Source organism: Acomys minous, assembly GCF_964271855.1.
Source record: "Acomys minous genome assembly, chromosome: 7".
Lineage (NCBI taxonomy): Eukaryota > Metazoa > Chordata > Mammalia > Rodentia > Muridae > Acomys > Acomys minous.
The window spans coordinates 65701688-65719797 of NC_140488.1; the positions used below are offsets into that span (position 1 = coordinate 65701688).

Here is an 18110-nt window from a genome sequence, read left to right on the forward strand (position 1 = left end):
ATATAAAATCAAACTGATGGTGGGCATAAACAAGCTCTTAACAAGGATATAATAACTGTTAGATATTAGATATAATTGTATTATATGTGATAAGGGACTTTATCCAACATTCAAAGCAGACATCAGTCCTTTTAATCATATTCTATCTCCTTTCTTTGAATGTTGATTGTCTAATTCTATTTTCCAAATTAGTAAAGTAAGAGCCTCACACAACCTCTAAATTCATTTTGCTTTCAGACTAATTCTACTTAAACTAAATAAATGCATAACAGGTCAGCAATTTATATCAAGAAGAACAGGCTTTGTCTGATGTAATTGCTGACCTACATAAGTGAAAGAATATTTTATTTAGTTTATTTCATGATATTGGTACTGTGACAACTATTACGACTAGAATTTACAAAATAATCTTATGATCATATCCAATGGACATTCATTTATAAAGTACAAAACCCACCTCTAATAATCCTTTCTCTTTGTTGAACTCAAGGGAAAATGTCTACTTAAAAATATTGTCAGCACAAATGACAGACTAACGCAATGGAATCATACTTACAATAACTATGATAAAAGCGGAGAAATAGGCTAAAGTTGTTGAATAACACATGCAAGTTGTTGAACTTGGTACATAAAATTGAGTTCTTCCATTTAGGCCATAGTTAAATATAATAACTTTTTGTAAAAACAAAAGGAAAATCCAAATTGGTTTTCTAGAAAGTTAAATTTATTAAAGAGACTTGTTGGATTTTTAAGCTTCATCTAATCCGATGTTGGCTTTATAGAGAGAACTACAATTTTTATATAATCTATTTTTGTTTTTTGTTTTTTGTTTCAATCATTACCTCTTTTAATTGCCTTTTATTTTTTTCCCTCCTTTATTAATTTATTCTTGTTACATCTCAATAGTCTATTTTTGTAATTCGAGTAGAGAAATTGATTTGTTGTGATTAGCTATATAAAAGCCTTTTTAGATCCCCAAATATATTTTCCTTTAGCCAACAAAGAAATCAAAAGTTCAAAACATACACAATTGCTTTGTTAGGAATATATGTCTCAAAAGCTCCTTATAAAATATGAATAGTGATCCAAGCTTCTTTTTATTTAAGTAATTTATTCAGATTACATCTCAATTGTTATCCCCCGCACTTGTATCTTACTGTTGCCCTCTCCCTCCCCCTTTCATCCCATTCCCCTTCCCTAGGTCTGTGACAGAAGGGGACCTCCTCCCCAACCATATGATCACAGTCTATCAGGTCTCATCTTGGTAGCCTGCTTACTCTTCCTCTGAGTGTCACCAGGTCTCCCCACCAATGGGAAGTGGTCAAATAGGGGGCACCAGAGTTCATGTCAGAGTTAGTCCCTGTTCTCCACATAACTGTGGAGAATGCGCTGTCCATTGGCTAGATCTGAGTAGAGGTTCTAGATTTACTACATGCATTGTCCTTGGTTTTTGTTTTGTTTTGTTTTTAATGATCAAAGTTTTTAGTACTCATTACTATAGTACTGAAAATAACAATCAGGTAAGAAAATTTTTATTTAAATAGAAAATTCAGAAGGAGTTGATATGTAGCTTTCTGCTCAGAAGAGCAAAAATAATGAATTTATTCTTTTGCTGAATGTTTATATATCATTTTTTTAGATCAGAAGCATATAAACATTAAATTTTCATCAATTTATTGAAAAATTCTGATTGATTAATTGTTATTAAAGTCATGCAACCAATTAAGATACCAAATGTGCCAAAATAACTATTTTGCAACACATAAACATATGCTGAGTCTTTGTAGCTATTCTCCATCTTCATGCTTTACCAATCATTAATGAGCAGCAGGCATGTATGTGAGTCTAATTGATTCTGGAACCCCATTAAAAAAGACTAATCGAAGTATTTCTAAACTATTAAGCTTCATAGCTATCCTAGAAATATATTTTATTACATCACTAAATTATAGCAACTTTAATAAAAATTGATAGTTACTACTTCTATTATAGTTTTTATTCTTGGGAAATTCATACATATATACAATGAAATATGACAATTCTCTCTCCCAATTTACTCCATTAAACCACCCAACATGTTCCTCTCCCAACTTGATGTCTTCTTTTTCTTCTTCTTTTATTTAAATAAATCAATAATTTCTGAGGAACTGTACTGGAAGTTGATAGCTGCTGGAGAAAGACGGGTATGGCAACCGACAGTTACTACTGGGAGCTACAAAATCCCCTACAGCTGACTTCATCTAACTCCATACACTAACAGATTTAAACTCTAACATGGTGCCTGTGACCTTACGATAATATTTTCAGGATAAATGCAGCCATCTTTACAATAACTATGAAAAAGTTTAAACTTCAGGACAATTTACTATCTGTTTGAGCAAAAAACATAGTTCTAAGTCAAAAGGCACTGGAACATTCTCTATGTATAATTATTTTTAAAGTCTGACATAAATTCCTCTTGCTTGTTGAGATATTATTTACCACCCACAACTTTGGTGCCAGCTCTTAAATACACTCATTCAACGAAGTAAATCTTTTTTTCTAGTACAAGTAGGACTACTTGCCTAACTATGATGGTCACTTTGTTCCTACTTGAGCCTGTGTCTCCTGCAACAGATAGTGCTGTCTTTCCCTGTGTAAGAGCCAATTTTGAAAGCCAAACATGTACTCACGTGTACCAATACAGCTTACTAAAGCTATTTTTGTATAGTCTCTTTAGCATTTCTCCAACATCTAAAAAGTTTTCTTGCCTTTTGGTTTTGTGGAATTAAATTCATGACTCTCTGAGGTTTTTTTCACCATTCCATAGTCATTACTGAATAAAATAAGATTGTTGGTTGGTTGGCATTATTAACACATGTCTCCTCTGAACATTTTCTTCAAAGAGAATGGCTAAAAACCTCATTTCCAAATTTATTATCTGAGGGAACCATTTAAATCATCATCATCTTTTGAATACTTTGTATTTAAAAGAAAACAATGACAGAACTTAAGTTTATAGACTTTTCTGACAATTAAGATGTGCACAGTATAACTGAGGCATGGAAAAATTTGATGATTAAAATCTGCCAATAATAAAATTCACACTTGTCTCTGATACTTCCCCATGATATTTTATGAGACATTTCCACTTGTTTAAAGTCATTCACAGCATAAATTTATTAAAAAGGAGAATATTTTAAGTGTTCATAGTTCTTACTGAAAATGTTTACAAAAATGTCTTGAGTAGATTAGGTATAGTGGTGCACCCTGAAATCTCAGCACATAGGAGACAGAGACAGGTGGATCTCTGTCAAGGCCATCTTGGTCTACAGAGTGAATTTCCAGGATAGCCAGGACTATACAGAGAAACCTTGTCTTGAAAAACAAAACAAAACAAGGTTTTGAGTGAGATGTTGTGTTGTAGAATCAGATAAGCGGTGAGCAAGATAAAAAGGTAGGGTTATCAATGCTAAGATGATTTTAGAACTGACTGGCAAAGTTCATTTACTTAAGTACTTAGTGATGTAATGGGTCACCAATTTTATCACATGTCCATGTAACCCACAGCCAAGAAAAATAAATCTGCTAGTAGATGATATTTTACTTTGTCCATTATAATGATAGTGATTGAGGTGGTGGTAGTGGTGATCTACTAACTATTATTAGTGGTGTGGAGCTAGGCAAGTGGTAGTGGTGATTTATTAACTATTATTAATGGTGTGGAGCTAGGTAAGTGTTAAATTGTGAATCCTAGTTCCAACATTTACAAAATATCTTTGCTTTTCATGTGTATAGAAAGAAAAATAATATGTAAAAAAGATATAGTTTATATATTTACAAGTAGAATATATTTAAATATGATAAAAATGAATGAAATTAATCTGACTAAATTCATGAAAGAAAAATGAAAATTGCATTTATTTATGTGTCTTTCCTGTTTTTAAAAAATTGACATGATATGAAAGTCAACCATTTAAAATCAATTAAGTATCTGTTATCAGTATTAAGACAATGTAAAAAATAAAACAAAACAAGACAAGAGTGTGATTTTTATTAGTTTCTTATTATGCAAATAATTAATCAGAAACAACAAGAATTTGCTATAAATTACAGATTTCTTTCCCCATTCTTGTACATTCTGATTTAGTCAGGGTGAAAATTTCAAGAAAATGCATTTTAACAAGTGTCTCTACTGTTTCTGACTACACAGTCCAAACTTTATACCTTGCAATATAATAATGCAACTAGAGCAGAGGTAAAACAAACACCTCAGGACAAACTAGAAGAGGAATCTAACATTTATATTTAAAATAAATGAGATTCAATAAATAGAACTAAGAAACCTGTCCAGATAACTTTTAGAAAAATTCAGAGACTACAGCCTCACAAAACTGGTTTAATACAGTTTTAAAGAGTAATGATCAACTTCATTAAAAATAATAAAGAGGCATACTGAAGTTGAACAGTTTGTAGAACAGTTGTTGCAGAATTTGATTTCTATGAGATGAGCAGTAAATAGGAGGTTATAGAATTATATCAGATTGTCAGTCTAGAAACATTAGCTTAAAAGTAAAGAAGAGGTACAAAGAAATAATTAGAAGAAAGAGAACCAAGAACTATTTTATTTTAGAGTAAGGCCAAAAATAAGTATGCCTATATAGTGGAATGCAAGGATCAGATAAATGAGAAAAGAATCCAAGACATAAGCAAAAATAGAAAGAAAACACGGACTGGAAGACATGAGAGATTTAAAGAATTATATTTAGATATGAAGAAAAGTATCTTTCTCTGTAAAAGAGAGAAGTAATGTTTGTACCTAAGTATAGTACTTTTGTAGCTGGAGAGATTTACACTTTTAAAATTGTGCCTATACTATATTCATACAAATTTAATTTTTTAAGCATTCTGGCAAAATAATATTCTTAATATCTATTAATTTTAAATTTAAATATATATATTTGATTCGCCAACCTTTTGTATATTAGCACATCTTTCATATAATTTTCCTTTTAAAATAGCATAATTTTAGGTGTGTCTCTTTTAAGTAGTGTTTTTCCTACCAAGAATCTTTTTGCACTTAAAGTTATATTTGGTATATTTGGGTTTCAATTTGACACCCTGAGAAGTGTTTTCAAGTATTCTTGTCTTACCCTACTATTAGCTGTAAATCATTTGTGTTTCTTTTAGGATTATCACAAGCATCCTTTGGCTTCAAAAAACACATTTTCATTTCTTGAATAACTCAAAGATAACAGAAAACTTAAACTCTATTCATCCTCCTCCCCTCCTTTTTATCTGGATTATAATGAGCTTAATTTCTACATCTTTTAAGCCCATATCATTGTTATCATTTTGCACAGAAAATATAATTTAGATTTACATAAATATTTACCATTTTTGCTGTTCTTCATTCCTTTCTGCATCCCCGAGATTTCCATCTGAGATCATTTTCTTCTTTTGAAGAACAACCTTTAATTTGCATGTGTTGGTAATAAATTCTCAACATTTTTTGGTCCAAAAAGTTTTTATTCACATTCAGTTTGCAGGATATTTTTAAAGGACATAGAATTCTATGTTTGCAGTTATTTCCTTTCAGTACTTCCAGGCTTTTGTCTGTCTGTTTGTTTTATAAACAGCATTTCTTCACTTCCGATGTCATTGTCTTCTGGATTGCACTGCTTTATAGTCTAAGCTTTCTTTCCTTCAACGCATTGGCCCCATTGTTTTTCAAAGTCTTTTAGCTCTTCAATGCCTCTGTAGATTTTTAATTTATCAAGCTTTTCTGGTTGTTCTCAGTCAAAAGTGTAATAATCAATGAGAAGTTCATCATTATTGAAAGCATTCTGAAAACTTCATTGTAGTCAAATATTTTGGTTGAAGAGGAAAAGAAGGCCATATGCTGATATTGAATAAATACTGGAGTTCGATAGGGGGCCATTTTTGAAGAGTGGTTAAATTTTGAGTTAGATTCTGAGACAAGACAACTGACCACAGGTGACTTAATGTATCAACAGATGAAATGGATGATTCAATGGAACTTGATAAGTATTAGTCATAAGAAAGGGTACGGAAGGGCATATTTTGTATCTGAGATTTAGTTTAAAATATTTTAAGTAGGTGGAATAATTACTCAACCTATTACTGAGTTGTTTTGAGGACAAAATTGGATGATGGTATGCATTTCAAATGAAATGTTGATTGAAAGTGTAAATTGTGCAGTAATACAAATATTTAAAATTGACAAAGATATGAAATGAAAGATAATCTCTTAGTGAAAAAAAATGGTATGAGGCTGTCTTTAAGATTGTGCACATTCTTTAAATTTCACCCATATAATCAGCAACTACTGGTAATTCTTATAGAACTAGAAGAAATATTGTGGGTTGACAAGTCACTGGTTATAGACTACTTGAAGTGAGGACATAAGACCATGAAGTATAACCATGAATTATAATAAGTAACAATCAGTATGAAGGGAATAAAAAAATGGAAAGCTATTCTGTAAATTCAAAAATCTATACTTTAAAAAGATAAATCTGACTCTTAATATTTTCCTCCCTCTTGTTATGATCCCTGATCCATAGGTACAGTAATTGTAGTGTAGATGTATCATCTGGGGTTGGGCATCACATGGTAACTTGTTCTCTGGAGACTTAGAGTTAGCTCTACTTATATACATTAGAATATTTATAGAAGGTTATATAAGAAAATTGTAAAAAGGCTTTACTGGTTGGTTAGATAAATAAAGGAGATTTTTCAGTGTAAAAAATAAATCTGAGATATCACATAATATGTTCTAATGGGAATAATTTAGAATATTTGTGTTATCCAGACCAGCTACTACTATGAATACATCAATTTTATTTATCCAAGAGTTACTGCCATCTAGTATTCAGAAAGCCTAGTGTCTGATTGTGTGCTCCTACTTCATCTCCTAAATCTTACTACTTGAATAAAAACAAGATGTCAGCTAAGTAACTCTAAACGTTTCCTTTTCAGTAGCAATAGTACATTTAAGTTTTAAAAGTTTGTAACTTAATTCATTATTTTCCATTGTAATATGAAAACAAAATCTGAAATCCTAAAAGAGTGAGCTTCTTTTTCACATTAGATTCTAAATTCCCATAATGTAGTGTAATAACAAATTTTGGAGATATGAAACATTCTTATTTTAGATGGCGCATTTTATATAAAAAATACCTTATAGTCATGCAGTACTTCAACATATCAGCACACATTTCCTTAACTTGTAAATATGCCCACAATAGAGAAGCCCATGGAGTAGCCTATTGAATTTTTAAATATTAAAAATCACTGAATAAGCTTTTAATTTACTTTATTAATTGGACTGTATCTTAATTTTGTTTTGTTTGTTGCACAGTAAGCCTAAACTTCCCGGCTACCTAATCATTTCTAAGCTAATCTTTTTTTATGGCCAACTGGATTCTTCAACAAAGCACGTTTATAGCCACATCTATGGTTAGAAGATTAAATAATAAAATTTTAAAATACAGTTAAACTTTTGCCTCTAATATTTTTTAATTATTGATGTTGATAATCAACATATATTCTTGGAATATGTTTTATAAATAACTTCAGTATCATTAATGATTCAAAAAATTGCAATGGTCACCAAAGACTTGAGAAAACTATCAAGAAAACTATCATAGAATACAAATCTCAGACGTGTAAAAATTTGTAAATATTACAACAAAAGATTTACCCTTCATAATCCTTGATTAGGTAGTCATAGTTATCTATACATCAAGTGTGCAAAAAGTGGAAGAAACAAGGCATCTTAGAGGAAGATGAGTTTGATGAGATGTTGGAACACATAATGCCAAAGTATAATATAACATAACATAAAATGATAAAATAAAATAAAATACCATTCCCAGACAAGGTAGAAAACATGTTACTTGTTCTAATAGGAGTCAAGAAATGTTCGTATTTGTGGTTAGGTTTCTTTAGCCATCCACTAGTAAACAAGACATGATAACACAAACCTAAAATCCTAGCAAGCAGGAAGTGGAAACAGGAAGTTTAAGGCCAGCCTACAATCTATAACATTTTCAAAGACCAACCTAGGTTACATGAGACCATATCACACAAACAAACAAACAACCTAAAACAAAAAGCAGTAAACAATTGTCTATTTTTTTAACCACTGTAAATTATTATAACTTCAATAGTCAGTGCATAATGAGATATAGCAAGGATCCTTCAAGTAGCTGATATAGAGGAAACAAGGCTAGCTTAATATAGTCCTTGCCAACACAAAAGCCTTATCTATGCAGTATTTACGTTTGACTTCCAGGGTTGATTTCTTCTTTCAGGATACTTGTGTCCATAGAAACAGAATAACTGTTAAGATAAGAAGTGGAGCCATAGAAAAGTAGGGAAAGTAAAAAACACGCCTAATTTCAAAGATGAAATTACCATGAAGCCAATGAAGCTAAGTTTTAGAACCCTGTCTGGAACACGCCACCTTCAAGGCCCTAAGAGTATATTATGTGGAATATTCAAGGCCCTGAGAGTATTTTTGGGCAATATTTAACAACTTTAAAAATTAATTTTTGTGATTTCTCTCATTATGAATATTCAATTTGTATATAATTTATCAATAGTTATTATAAATTTATTTTTTAAAGATTTATTTTATTATTATGTATACAGTACTCTGCCTATATGTACTCTTGCAGGCCAGAAGAGGGCACCATATCACATTACAAATGGTTATGAGTCACCATGTGGTTGTTGGGAATTGAACTCAGGACCTTTGGAAGAGCAGGCAGCACTCTTAACCATTGAGCCATCTCTTATATGCCATATTGCTATCATTTTCTTCTTAACTCTGATGAAACAAACTCACTTGTAAGAATAATTTTAATTAAAATCACAAAAATCCATTTCCATGCTAGGAATTAATCACTAAAACAATAAACCATGCTAGGAATTAATCACTAAAACAATACACATAATAATTTGTGTGACAGGTCACTATGGAAAGAAATAAGATTACAGAACTGTAAATGACCTGTTTTGTCATTATCAACTCCAATATTTTATATGTGTGAATGGTAAAAATTAGGGAGGAAGTATTATGTGTTCAGGCTCACATCTCGGTATGTACTGGTAAAGTATCAATATAAAATGACTTGATAAGAACAATATAGTAAAAATTTAAAGTAATTTGAGCACAAGTTTAAAAATGTACACATAATCAAACTATATATAGATGTGTATATAAGAAAATATAAACAAAAGACTAAGAGATAAAGAAGATAGCCTAGAAGAAAATGCTTAAATATTGTAAAATATTTAATGTTACTCTATGTCATATACATTTTTCTAAAATGAACATTTAACACTTTAAACTTGGAGAACTTTTAATAACAAAATTCAGGAAATGAAGATAACAAATACAATATAGCCTATATAAGAAAACAGCAATGAAAACAAATTATTAAGTCTGATTCTAGCAGAAACAGGAACATGAGAGAAAACTCATTTTACACAACACACACACACACACACACACACACACACACACACACACACAAACTAAACACTGGTAGGAACATACAATTTAATTTGTTATAAGTCATCTGTAATTTAAGAATAGCATTACTTTTACAGAATTGCACAGTCACCATAACCAGAATATTAAGAAAATTATATCAGCTTTACTTTCAATACCTGAAATTTATGGCCATTCAAAATATATTAATGATTAATAAAGTTGGTATTTAAATTCACCATTATATAAACATTTATTTAAAATTAATATAATGTCTACATCAAAATGAAGTGTACTATTTTGCATACAGTATTTACTCAAAAATTTAGAAGAAACAAAATATCCAAGTGATCTTTGTTAGAGAAAAGCATTTTAAAATATTTTATCAATACTTTATGTTAATGACAAATCTTTGTTTAAAATTGCTTACCACTTGCATCCTATGTGATCTCTCTCCATGGGAAACAGTTCCTGGAACTTGTATTTCCGGTTTGGGAAGTTCAGGTGGTAGTGCAATTATGTAGTGACACATTTTAGTCATACCCTTGCACTAAGAAACAAACAAACAAACAAACAAAAGATACATGATACATCAGTTTTTAACCCAGTGCTAGTATGGAATTTCCATAGTTTTCATTAAAACAAGTATATATCAAGAAGAAACTGTAAGATTCATAAAATGGAAAAAAAACATCATCAATTGGCCAACAAATACATTTTGGAAAATGAGTCAAATGTACTGTCAACTTTCTTAGATGTTCTCAATTATGATATGGGCTATAAGAAGATGTGTAGAATGGGTAAAAATACATTATAAATGTTGGATTGGTTTAAAATAATATTTTCATGGAAGAATGGCCTTCGTAAGCACAAATATTTGAATGCTTGTTCCACAGTTAATTCAACTGTTTTGGTAGGACTACAAGGTGTGGACTTGTTGGAAGAGGTGTGTCATTTAATATTTCAAAACTCCACATCATTCCCAGTTAATTCTCTCTGTATCATGCTTGTGAATTAGGGTATACAGTCCTAGATACTGCTCCAACACCAGTCCTGACTACCTGCTGCCATGCTCTGCCCCATGATGTTCATGGACTCACCCTTTTAAACTGTAAGGCCACAATAAAATGTTTCTTATATAAATTTCCTTGGTTATAGTATCATATTAAAATAAAAAAGTAACTATGATATACCTATTTATCCATCCAACAAGCTTGCTTTCAAAATATACTTTATGCAAAGCTTTTGTATACCTTCATAAATATTCATTTTCAGATATAATATCATTTACTAAATATTCATTAAAGGAAAGCAAATTTTTATGTTTCAAGATCATGTAGTTAAAAGAAGTGGATTATTAAATGACAATTAAGAAATTTCATTGTTGAGTTTTGAAAAGGAAATTTCCCCCATAATTTCATACATTTGACCACCTACTCCTCTAACTGATATGCTTTTTAGAAGACCATCAAACCTTTAGGAGGTAGAACTGTGCTGCAGAATGAGTCAGTGAGCTGTGTGATTTAAAGGTAGGCCTAAACACTTCCTTTCCACAGCCATGCTCTCTGTATGATGCACTGTTTTCCTAGTCAAAGATTTTGTTTTTATTCCATATTGCTAATTTTACCAGAGGTGGTACAAAACTTGAGTCGTAGAGATGATACCTTAGCCTAGTATGTATAAGTTTATACTTTTCTAAGAAGAAATATTAACATACAAGTAAAATGGGGTAACTAGCTTAACAGAGAATTCTCAACAGAAGAATGGCCAAGAAACACTTAAAGAAATGTTCATCATCCTTAGTCACCAGGGAAATGAAAATCAAAATGACTCTGAGACTCCACCTTACACATATAAGAATGGCTAAGATAAAAATTCAAGTGACAGCACATGTTGGGGAGGATATGGAGAAAAAGGAACACTCCTCCATTGTTGTTGGGAATGCAAACTCATGCAAAAACTCTGGAAATCAATCTGGCTCTTTCTCATGAAACTGGGAATAGTGCTACCACAAGACTCAGACATACCACTCCTGGGCATATACCTGAAAGATGCCCCAGCATACAACAAGAACATTTATTCATCTATATTCATAGCGCCTTATTCATAATAGCTAGAAACTGGAAACAACCTAGATGTCCCTCAACCGAAGAATGGATAAAGAAACTATGGTACATTTACACAATGGGATACGATTCAGCTATTAAAAACAAGGAAATATTGAAATATTAAGGCAAATGGATGGAACTAGAGGAGATCATCCTGATAGAGGTAGCCCAGACTCAAAAAGACACACATGGTATGTACTCACTTATAAGCGGGTTTTAGCCATATAGCACAAGATAAACATGCTACAATCCACAGACTCAAAGAAGATTAAGTAACAAGAAGGACTCTAGGGAGAATGCTTAAATCTCACTCAGAAGTACAAATAGAATAGACAGTAGAAGTGGGTAAAGACAGAGAACAGGGTAAGAGAAGGAGCACGAAGAGAAATGAGGGTCAATATCAGACCTAGGGAGAGTGGGGGGCAGAAGAACAGAGGGCTTCCGGAGAATAGAGAAACCTTGTGCAGGGGCTTTTCTGAGACAAGCTGGAGACCTATGACAGGGTAGGCTACAGGGAGGATATGAGGGTGACTCTGGCTGAGACTCCTAGTAACAAGGGTTATGGAGTGTGGAGAGTACACCCTCTAACTAGAGGAGACTCTTAGCGGAGGGAGAACACCAACCTATCCACAAAAACTTCAACCCAAAACTTACCTGGCCTACAAGATATGCAGGGACAAAAAATAAAACAGAGATTGAGGAAATTTTCAACCAATGTTTGGCCCAATCTGAGACTCACTCCATCGGAGAGAGCCAACCGCTGACACTGTTAACATACTCTGTTATGTGCTTGCAGACTTTCTGTCCTCTGAGTGGTTCCACCCAGCAGATGATGGAAACAGATGCAGAGACCCAGTCCAAACATTGTGGGGAGCACAGTAAATCTTCTGGAAGAGTTGGAGAAAGTATAGAAGGACTAAGAGGGCACAGGAGCTCCATAAGAAGACCAATAGAGCCAACTAACCAGGGCCTTATAAACAGCTCAGTCTTCATATGTGTCCCTTAGTAAGGGGAATGTGGGATGACCCTCACATGGACTCTGTTGCTTGCTTTTCTATCACTTTCCCCTGGTAGAGCTACCGCACTAGACTACAGGAGAAGAGGATGATCTCATTGCTGATGATATTTGACATGCTGGGCTATGACTGAGATGTAAAGTAAATTTTAAAATGGGGAAAAGAACTAAGTAAATTGAAACAGAAGATCAGGGGTGTTTTTGTATTGCTGAGAATTTAATCTAGGGCCATGTTCATGTATGTTGGGGAAGCATTCTAACACAGAACCATCCCTAGCCCTAGAAGATGATTCTATAAGGATAAATAAGAATGCCTCCTTCAATGTTTTGCTGTGAGTCTCAGCATCTGATTCGGGGCACTGCTAGGTGGAGCCTCTCAGAGGACAACTCTGCTTGACTCCTGTCTGCAAGCATAGCAGAGAGTCCTTAATAATGTCAGGGGTTGTTTCTCTCCCATGGGGTGGGCCTAAGGCAGGGATGGGCATTGGTTAGACCTTCCCTCAATTTCAGCTATATCTGCCCTATATCCCTGCACATCTTGTAGGCAGTTGGGCGAATGGATCCTTGTGGAAAGGTGGGGGAGGGAGAATAAAAGGATCTGGAGGTAACAGGAGGTTCACAAGAAGACCAATTGAGCCAAATAACCAGGACTCAGAGGGGCTTACTGAGACTGAAACATCAGCCAAAGACTTTGCATGGACAGGAACTAACCCACTGCAAAATGTAGCCTATGGCCAGCTCAGGCTTCAATGTGGATCCTCTAGTAAGGGGAAATGGGGGGCCTTTTCTGATATGGACTCTCTTGCCAGATTTTCAATCACTTCCCCCTGGCAGTACTTCCTTGAAAGAGCACAGGAGAAGAGGACACACTCAGTCCTGATAACACTTGGGGTGGGTGGGAAAGGGGGCTTTCCTCTTCTGAGGAATAGAGGAGGAGGATAAGGGAGAGGGAGGGAGGGTGCGACTAGGGGCGAGGAAGGATTTACAATCAGGATGTAAAGCAAATAAATAAATAAATTTTTAAAAATTTAAATGCCTTTCTTGTATATATCTACCACAAAATGTCAGAACTATTTCTTAAGAAGTATGTATTGATAAGAAATAGTTATGTTTAAAGCAGTGTACCTAAAGACACACTATTTTTTTCAGAATTAGTGCCCCCATGGGAAAACATATTTTAAAAATTTGTTCATTTTTAAGCCAATGAACATGTCCTTTATTTCCAATGAATGCTTTACTACATGGTACTAAACATGATAATAAGAAACAACAACAGAATAAGCAAAAGTAAAAAGAGAAAAAAATAAGAATGATTAAAAAAAGAAAATATTGGGTGGAAAAGAAAAAAGAGTACTTTAACAACCCCCCAAACATTAATAAAACATTACATAATAGGAAATGTGTGCTTATTAAAACATTTTAAAAGCATTTTAGAGTCTGATTCTTCATATTTAAGAAGAAATAGACACTATAACTCTATTCATATGCATATGCAGTAGCTTAGCTTTCCAGCTTATACAAATGTGAGGAATGTATAAGAACATAAATGAAGCCTTTAGTATAGTTTTTAACATAGTGTAATCTCAAACACAAGCTCTCCTTTGAAAATTTAATGAAAATCCTCAATAATAATTTAAAGAAAATATATACTGTGGAGAGAGAGCCTCCACATTATTTTCAGATACGCTGTTAGAGGATCCTCATTTCTTATTGATATTAAATATATAGCTACCCTAAGGAAAACTGGAAAGTGGCCTTTTTTCTTCTTATTTTTTGTTCCATCTAGGGCCATGCACATGTATGTTGGGCAAGCATTCTAACACAGAAATACCCCTTTCCCTAGAAGATTATTTTATAAGAAAAAATAAGGATGCCTCTTCTGCTCTGATCTCCATGTCCTCATGCCTCATTTAATTTTGTTTTTTACAAAATCTATCTTTGAGAAATACCCTAAAGCCTTTTGCTTTTGACAGGTAAATATAATACTTAATATTTTAATATCATACGAGGAGATTTTTTACTTACAGAAGAAATAAGTCTTAAAGCCAAACAAATTACTTTCAAATATCAGCAAATTGGAAAACGAATTTAAAGAAAATTTGGTCTATTTCTATACTAGATACCATGGTAAGAATAAAATTGCTATTAAGTGACTTCCTTTGGCCTAAAACAACCACTAAGCAATGGCAAAAAAAACCAAAAAAAAACAAAAAAAAAAAAACAGCTGGGCAGTGGTGGTGCACACCTTAAATCCCAGCACTCTGGAATTTAGAGGCAGGTAAATCTCTGATTTTGAGGTGAGCCTGGTCTAAAGAGTGAGTTCCAGGACAGAGAAACACCATCTTAAAAAACTGAAACCAAATTAATATAAAACAAAACAAAAAAATTTTAAAAATCTATTAAGGCGTCTATAATTATGCATGTTTGAGTTTCTCAAACTTCTTTTAAATTAATAGTACGCTGATTTTTAAATGAGAAAAATTAAAGTTTGTATTTGTTTGATCTACATATATCTTAAGCAGTCTATAAACCTAAACAAAACTGAGTGTATGTATTTAAATGGATATAGAATAAAATTTTTATTTAGTGAAACTAAATGAGAGACAAGTTCCATAACAGTGAAACTTTTATGAAAATTGAGTTCATCTAATACAATATTTGCTATAAACTCTTTTTGCATAAAGTATATTAACACTTGCTTACTGAGGTGATAGCAAAAACCTCTGAAGTACAGTATATGACAAAGACAGTTTCAGTCTATGAAGTTATTTAAAAAGTCATAAATATTAATAAATAAATCAGATTTAGGCTGTGATCATATGGTTGAGGAGGCGGTCAGCTTCTGTCACAGTCTAGAGGAGGGGGATAGAGTGAAAGAGGGAGGGAAGGAGGTGGGATGGTAAGATACAAATGAGGGGCTAACAATCAGGATGTAATCTGAATAAATTATTTTAAAAATTAAAATAAAAAATAAAATTAAAAAAAAACAGAAATCTTCACTCTATTTTGCAGTTTTGCTCTTATAACCTAGAATATTTTGTATAAAATATTTAATTTAATTTTACCAAACTCTATATTTATGTCACAAAAATGAATCAAAATATACTTTAAATATTCACTATATATAAATAACTCATACAGAGTAGTAAAGTAAGTAAAGTTTTTACTGCACTAGTATGATGAACAATATAGTGATACAAAATATTTTCATTTAAAAAATCTTAAAAGGCCACTTACCACATCTATTATATCAGATTCATTTTCATGGCTAAGATCAGACTACAAAAAAAAAAAAGAAACTTAAATTAGTGATCATTGTTGACATAAAACTTACTTATATAATGGAACAGAATATATGTCAATGAACCTTATTTCTAATATTGTTCTCATTCCTTAATAAGGAAATGTATTCTCAATCTGAACATATCTTTTGACAGATTGCACTTACCATGCACATTTATAGTGATTCCAATACAGTTTGACTAAATATACCATCCAATTTATCTTTTATGTACTATGATTTTATTTTCTTAGACCCATTTTTCAAATTCTTTAAATTCTGTTAACATTTTCCTTGAGTCCCCTACACACATTAGTTCCATACATTATATACTTGTAATGTTATCCTTAGAATATAAGTTTTAACACTGATAATTGACTTAAATCTATTTAATCAATACAAATTTAGTTTTCCTACAAAACAATGAGCTTAAAACCTTTATACTGAAATTTTTCTTTCCCATATTTTCTATCATAATTGTGTTCAACTGTCAATATTTATAAAAATAAACATTTCCATGCTTTTTCTGCTCATTACAGATATTTTAAAACTACTTAATTCATAGTACATAAGCACACTCCTGACAACTATGTAGCTTAATGACATTTTACATAGGATTATGTCGGCACAATTAAAACATAAATTATAGAACATTTCTAACTGCAGAATGTTCTCTTCATACTACTACTCCAGAGTATACTCTTAGTAATAACCAGTGTTCTGAATTGTCTTATAATTAAATTTGTTTGGTATTTCATGTAAATGAAATCACGTGACATATTCATTATTTTTTCTCCTGGCTTACACACTATACTATTGATAGGAAACTTCTAAATTGCTGAAAGACACACAATTTAAGTTTACACAATAAAACCTTTCCACTTTCTTGGTTTCAATATTTCAGTATACCTATGTTTAGATTGTAATTTTTAAAATTTAATTTCATATATATTATATATAGTTCTCTCACACACTGCATCTTGACCACAGTTTCCCCTTGCTCCATTCCTTCCAGTCCCTCCCCTCTCCCCCAGGTCCACTCCTTCTCCATTTCCTTTAAAAAACCAAAGCAGGTCTCCTGAGTATGGCATAACAAATTACAATAAAACTAAGCACAAACCCTCATATTAAGGTTGGATGAGGCAACGTAGGAGGAGGAAAAGGGTCTTAAAGGCAGACAGAAGAGTCAGAAAAATCCATTCCCATTGTTGGGAGTCCCACAGGAACATCAAGCTACACAACCATAACATATGTACAAAGGATGGACCCACACAGGCTCTGTGATTGCTGCTTCACTCTCTGAGTCCCAAGGACCCCTTCTTAGTTGATTCTGGGGGCCATATTCTCAGGGCATCTTCAACTCCTTTGGTTCCTGCAGTCCTTCTTCCCTTTCTTCTCCTGTCTTCCTCTGTCTCTGCCTAGTGTTTGGCTATGAGTCTCTGCATCTGCTCTAATTCTTAAAGTATCTTAAATACATTTTAATCCAGCTGTAAGGCCTTTTCTTTTAATATTGAACTATTTAAAGTAAATGTAATTATCTCATTTATGTCATTTAAAGTGTTTTCTCTTTTTACATATATATTTTACCTTTTCATTCTCCAATAATGTGCTTATTAAATAGTTATATCATTCAAATTAGATTAAGTTATTATCCATACCAACTTCTATTATTATTTTCATGGTTACTAAGGTTTAGCTGCTTAAAGTGTATTGGAAAAGCCTATGTATCCTCAATATCTTTTCCAGGGTATTCATGAGGTCAAAATTATTTTCATAAGAATATTAAAGTAATTATTGTAAGATAATTCATCCTGAGTGAGGAAATCCAGACCCAGAAAGACACACATGGCATATACTTGTTCATATGTGGGTTTAGCCACATAATACAGGATAGCCACACCATAATACAAATACTGATACACCAACCAAAGCCATGTATGATGTGGAACTAGACTATCTGCTCAGATAGAGTAGACAGGCAGCACAGTCTCCTTATGGGTCTGACCCATGGGGAGTAGGGACTACTTCTGACATGGATTCTGCCCCCCTCCACCCGCAACTTTGATCACTTCTTCCTGGCAGGGTGGTCTTGCCAGATCACAGAGAAAGAGGATACAAGTAGTACATATGAGACTTGATAGGTAGAGGTTAGATGTTAGGAAAGGGGGGCTCCCCTTTCTGTTGACTAGGGGAGGGAGAGAGAGG

At 32.8% G+C, this 18110-nt stretch overlaps 1 protein-coding gene across 3 annotated transcripts in view; it reads right to left on the bottom strand.

Annotated features, from left to right (window-relative positions):
* The window catches only part of LOC311601646 (uncharacterized protein), a 339815-nt gene that overhangs the window by 214188 nt on the left and 107517 nt on the right, over nucleotides 1-18110 (bottom strand). For all 3 annotated transcript variants that reach the window (XM_084789248.1, XM_084789247.1, XM_084789246.1), the window contains exons 8-9: nucleotides 15863-15904; nucleotides 9933-10052 (exon numbers count right to left, since the gene is read on the bottom strand). In XM_084789248.1, the coding sequence (XP_084645374.1) occupies nucleotides 9933-10052; nucleotides 15863-15904 (162 nt within the window). The remainder of the gene's footprint in view (nucleotides 1-9932; nucleotides 10053-15862; nucleotides 15905-18110) is intronic.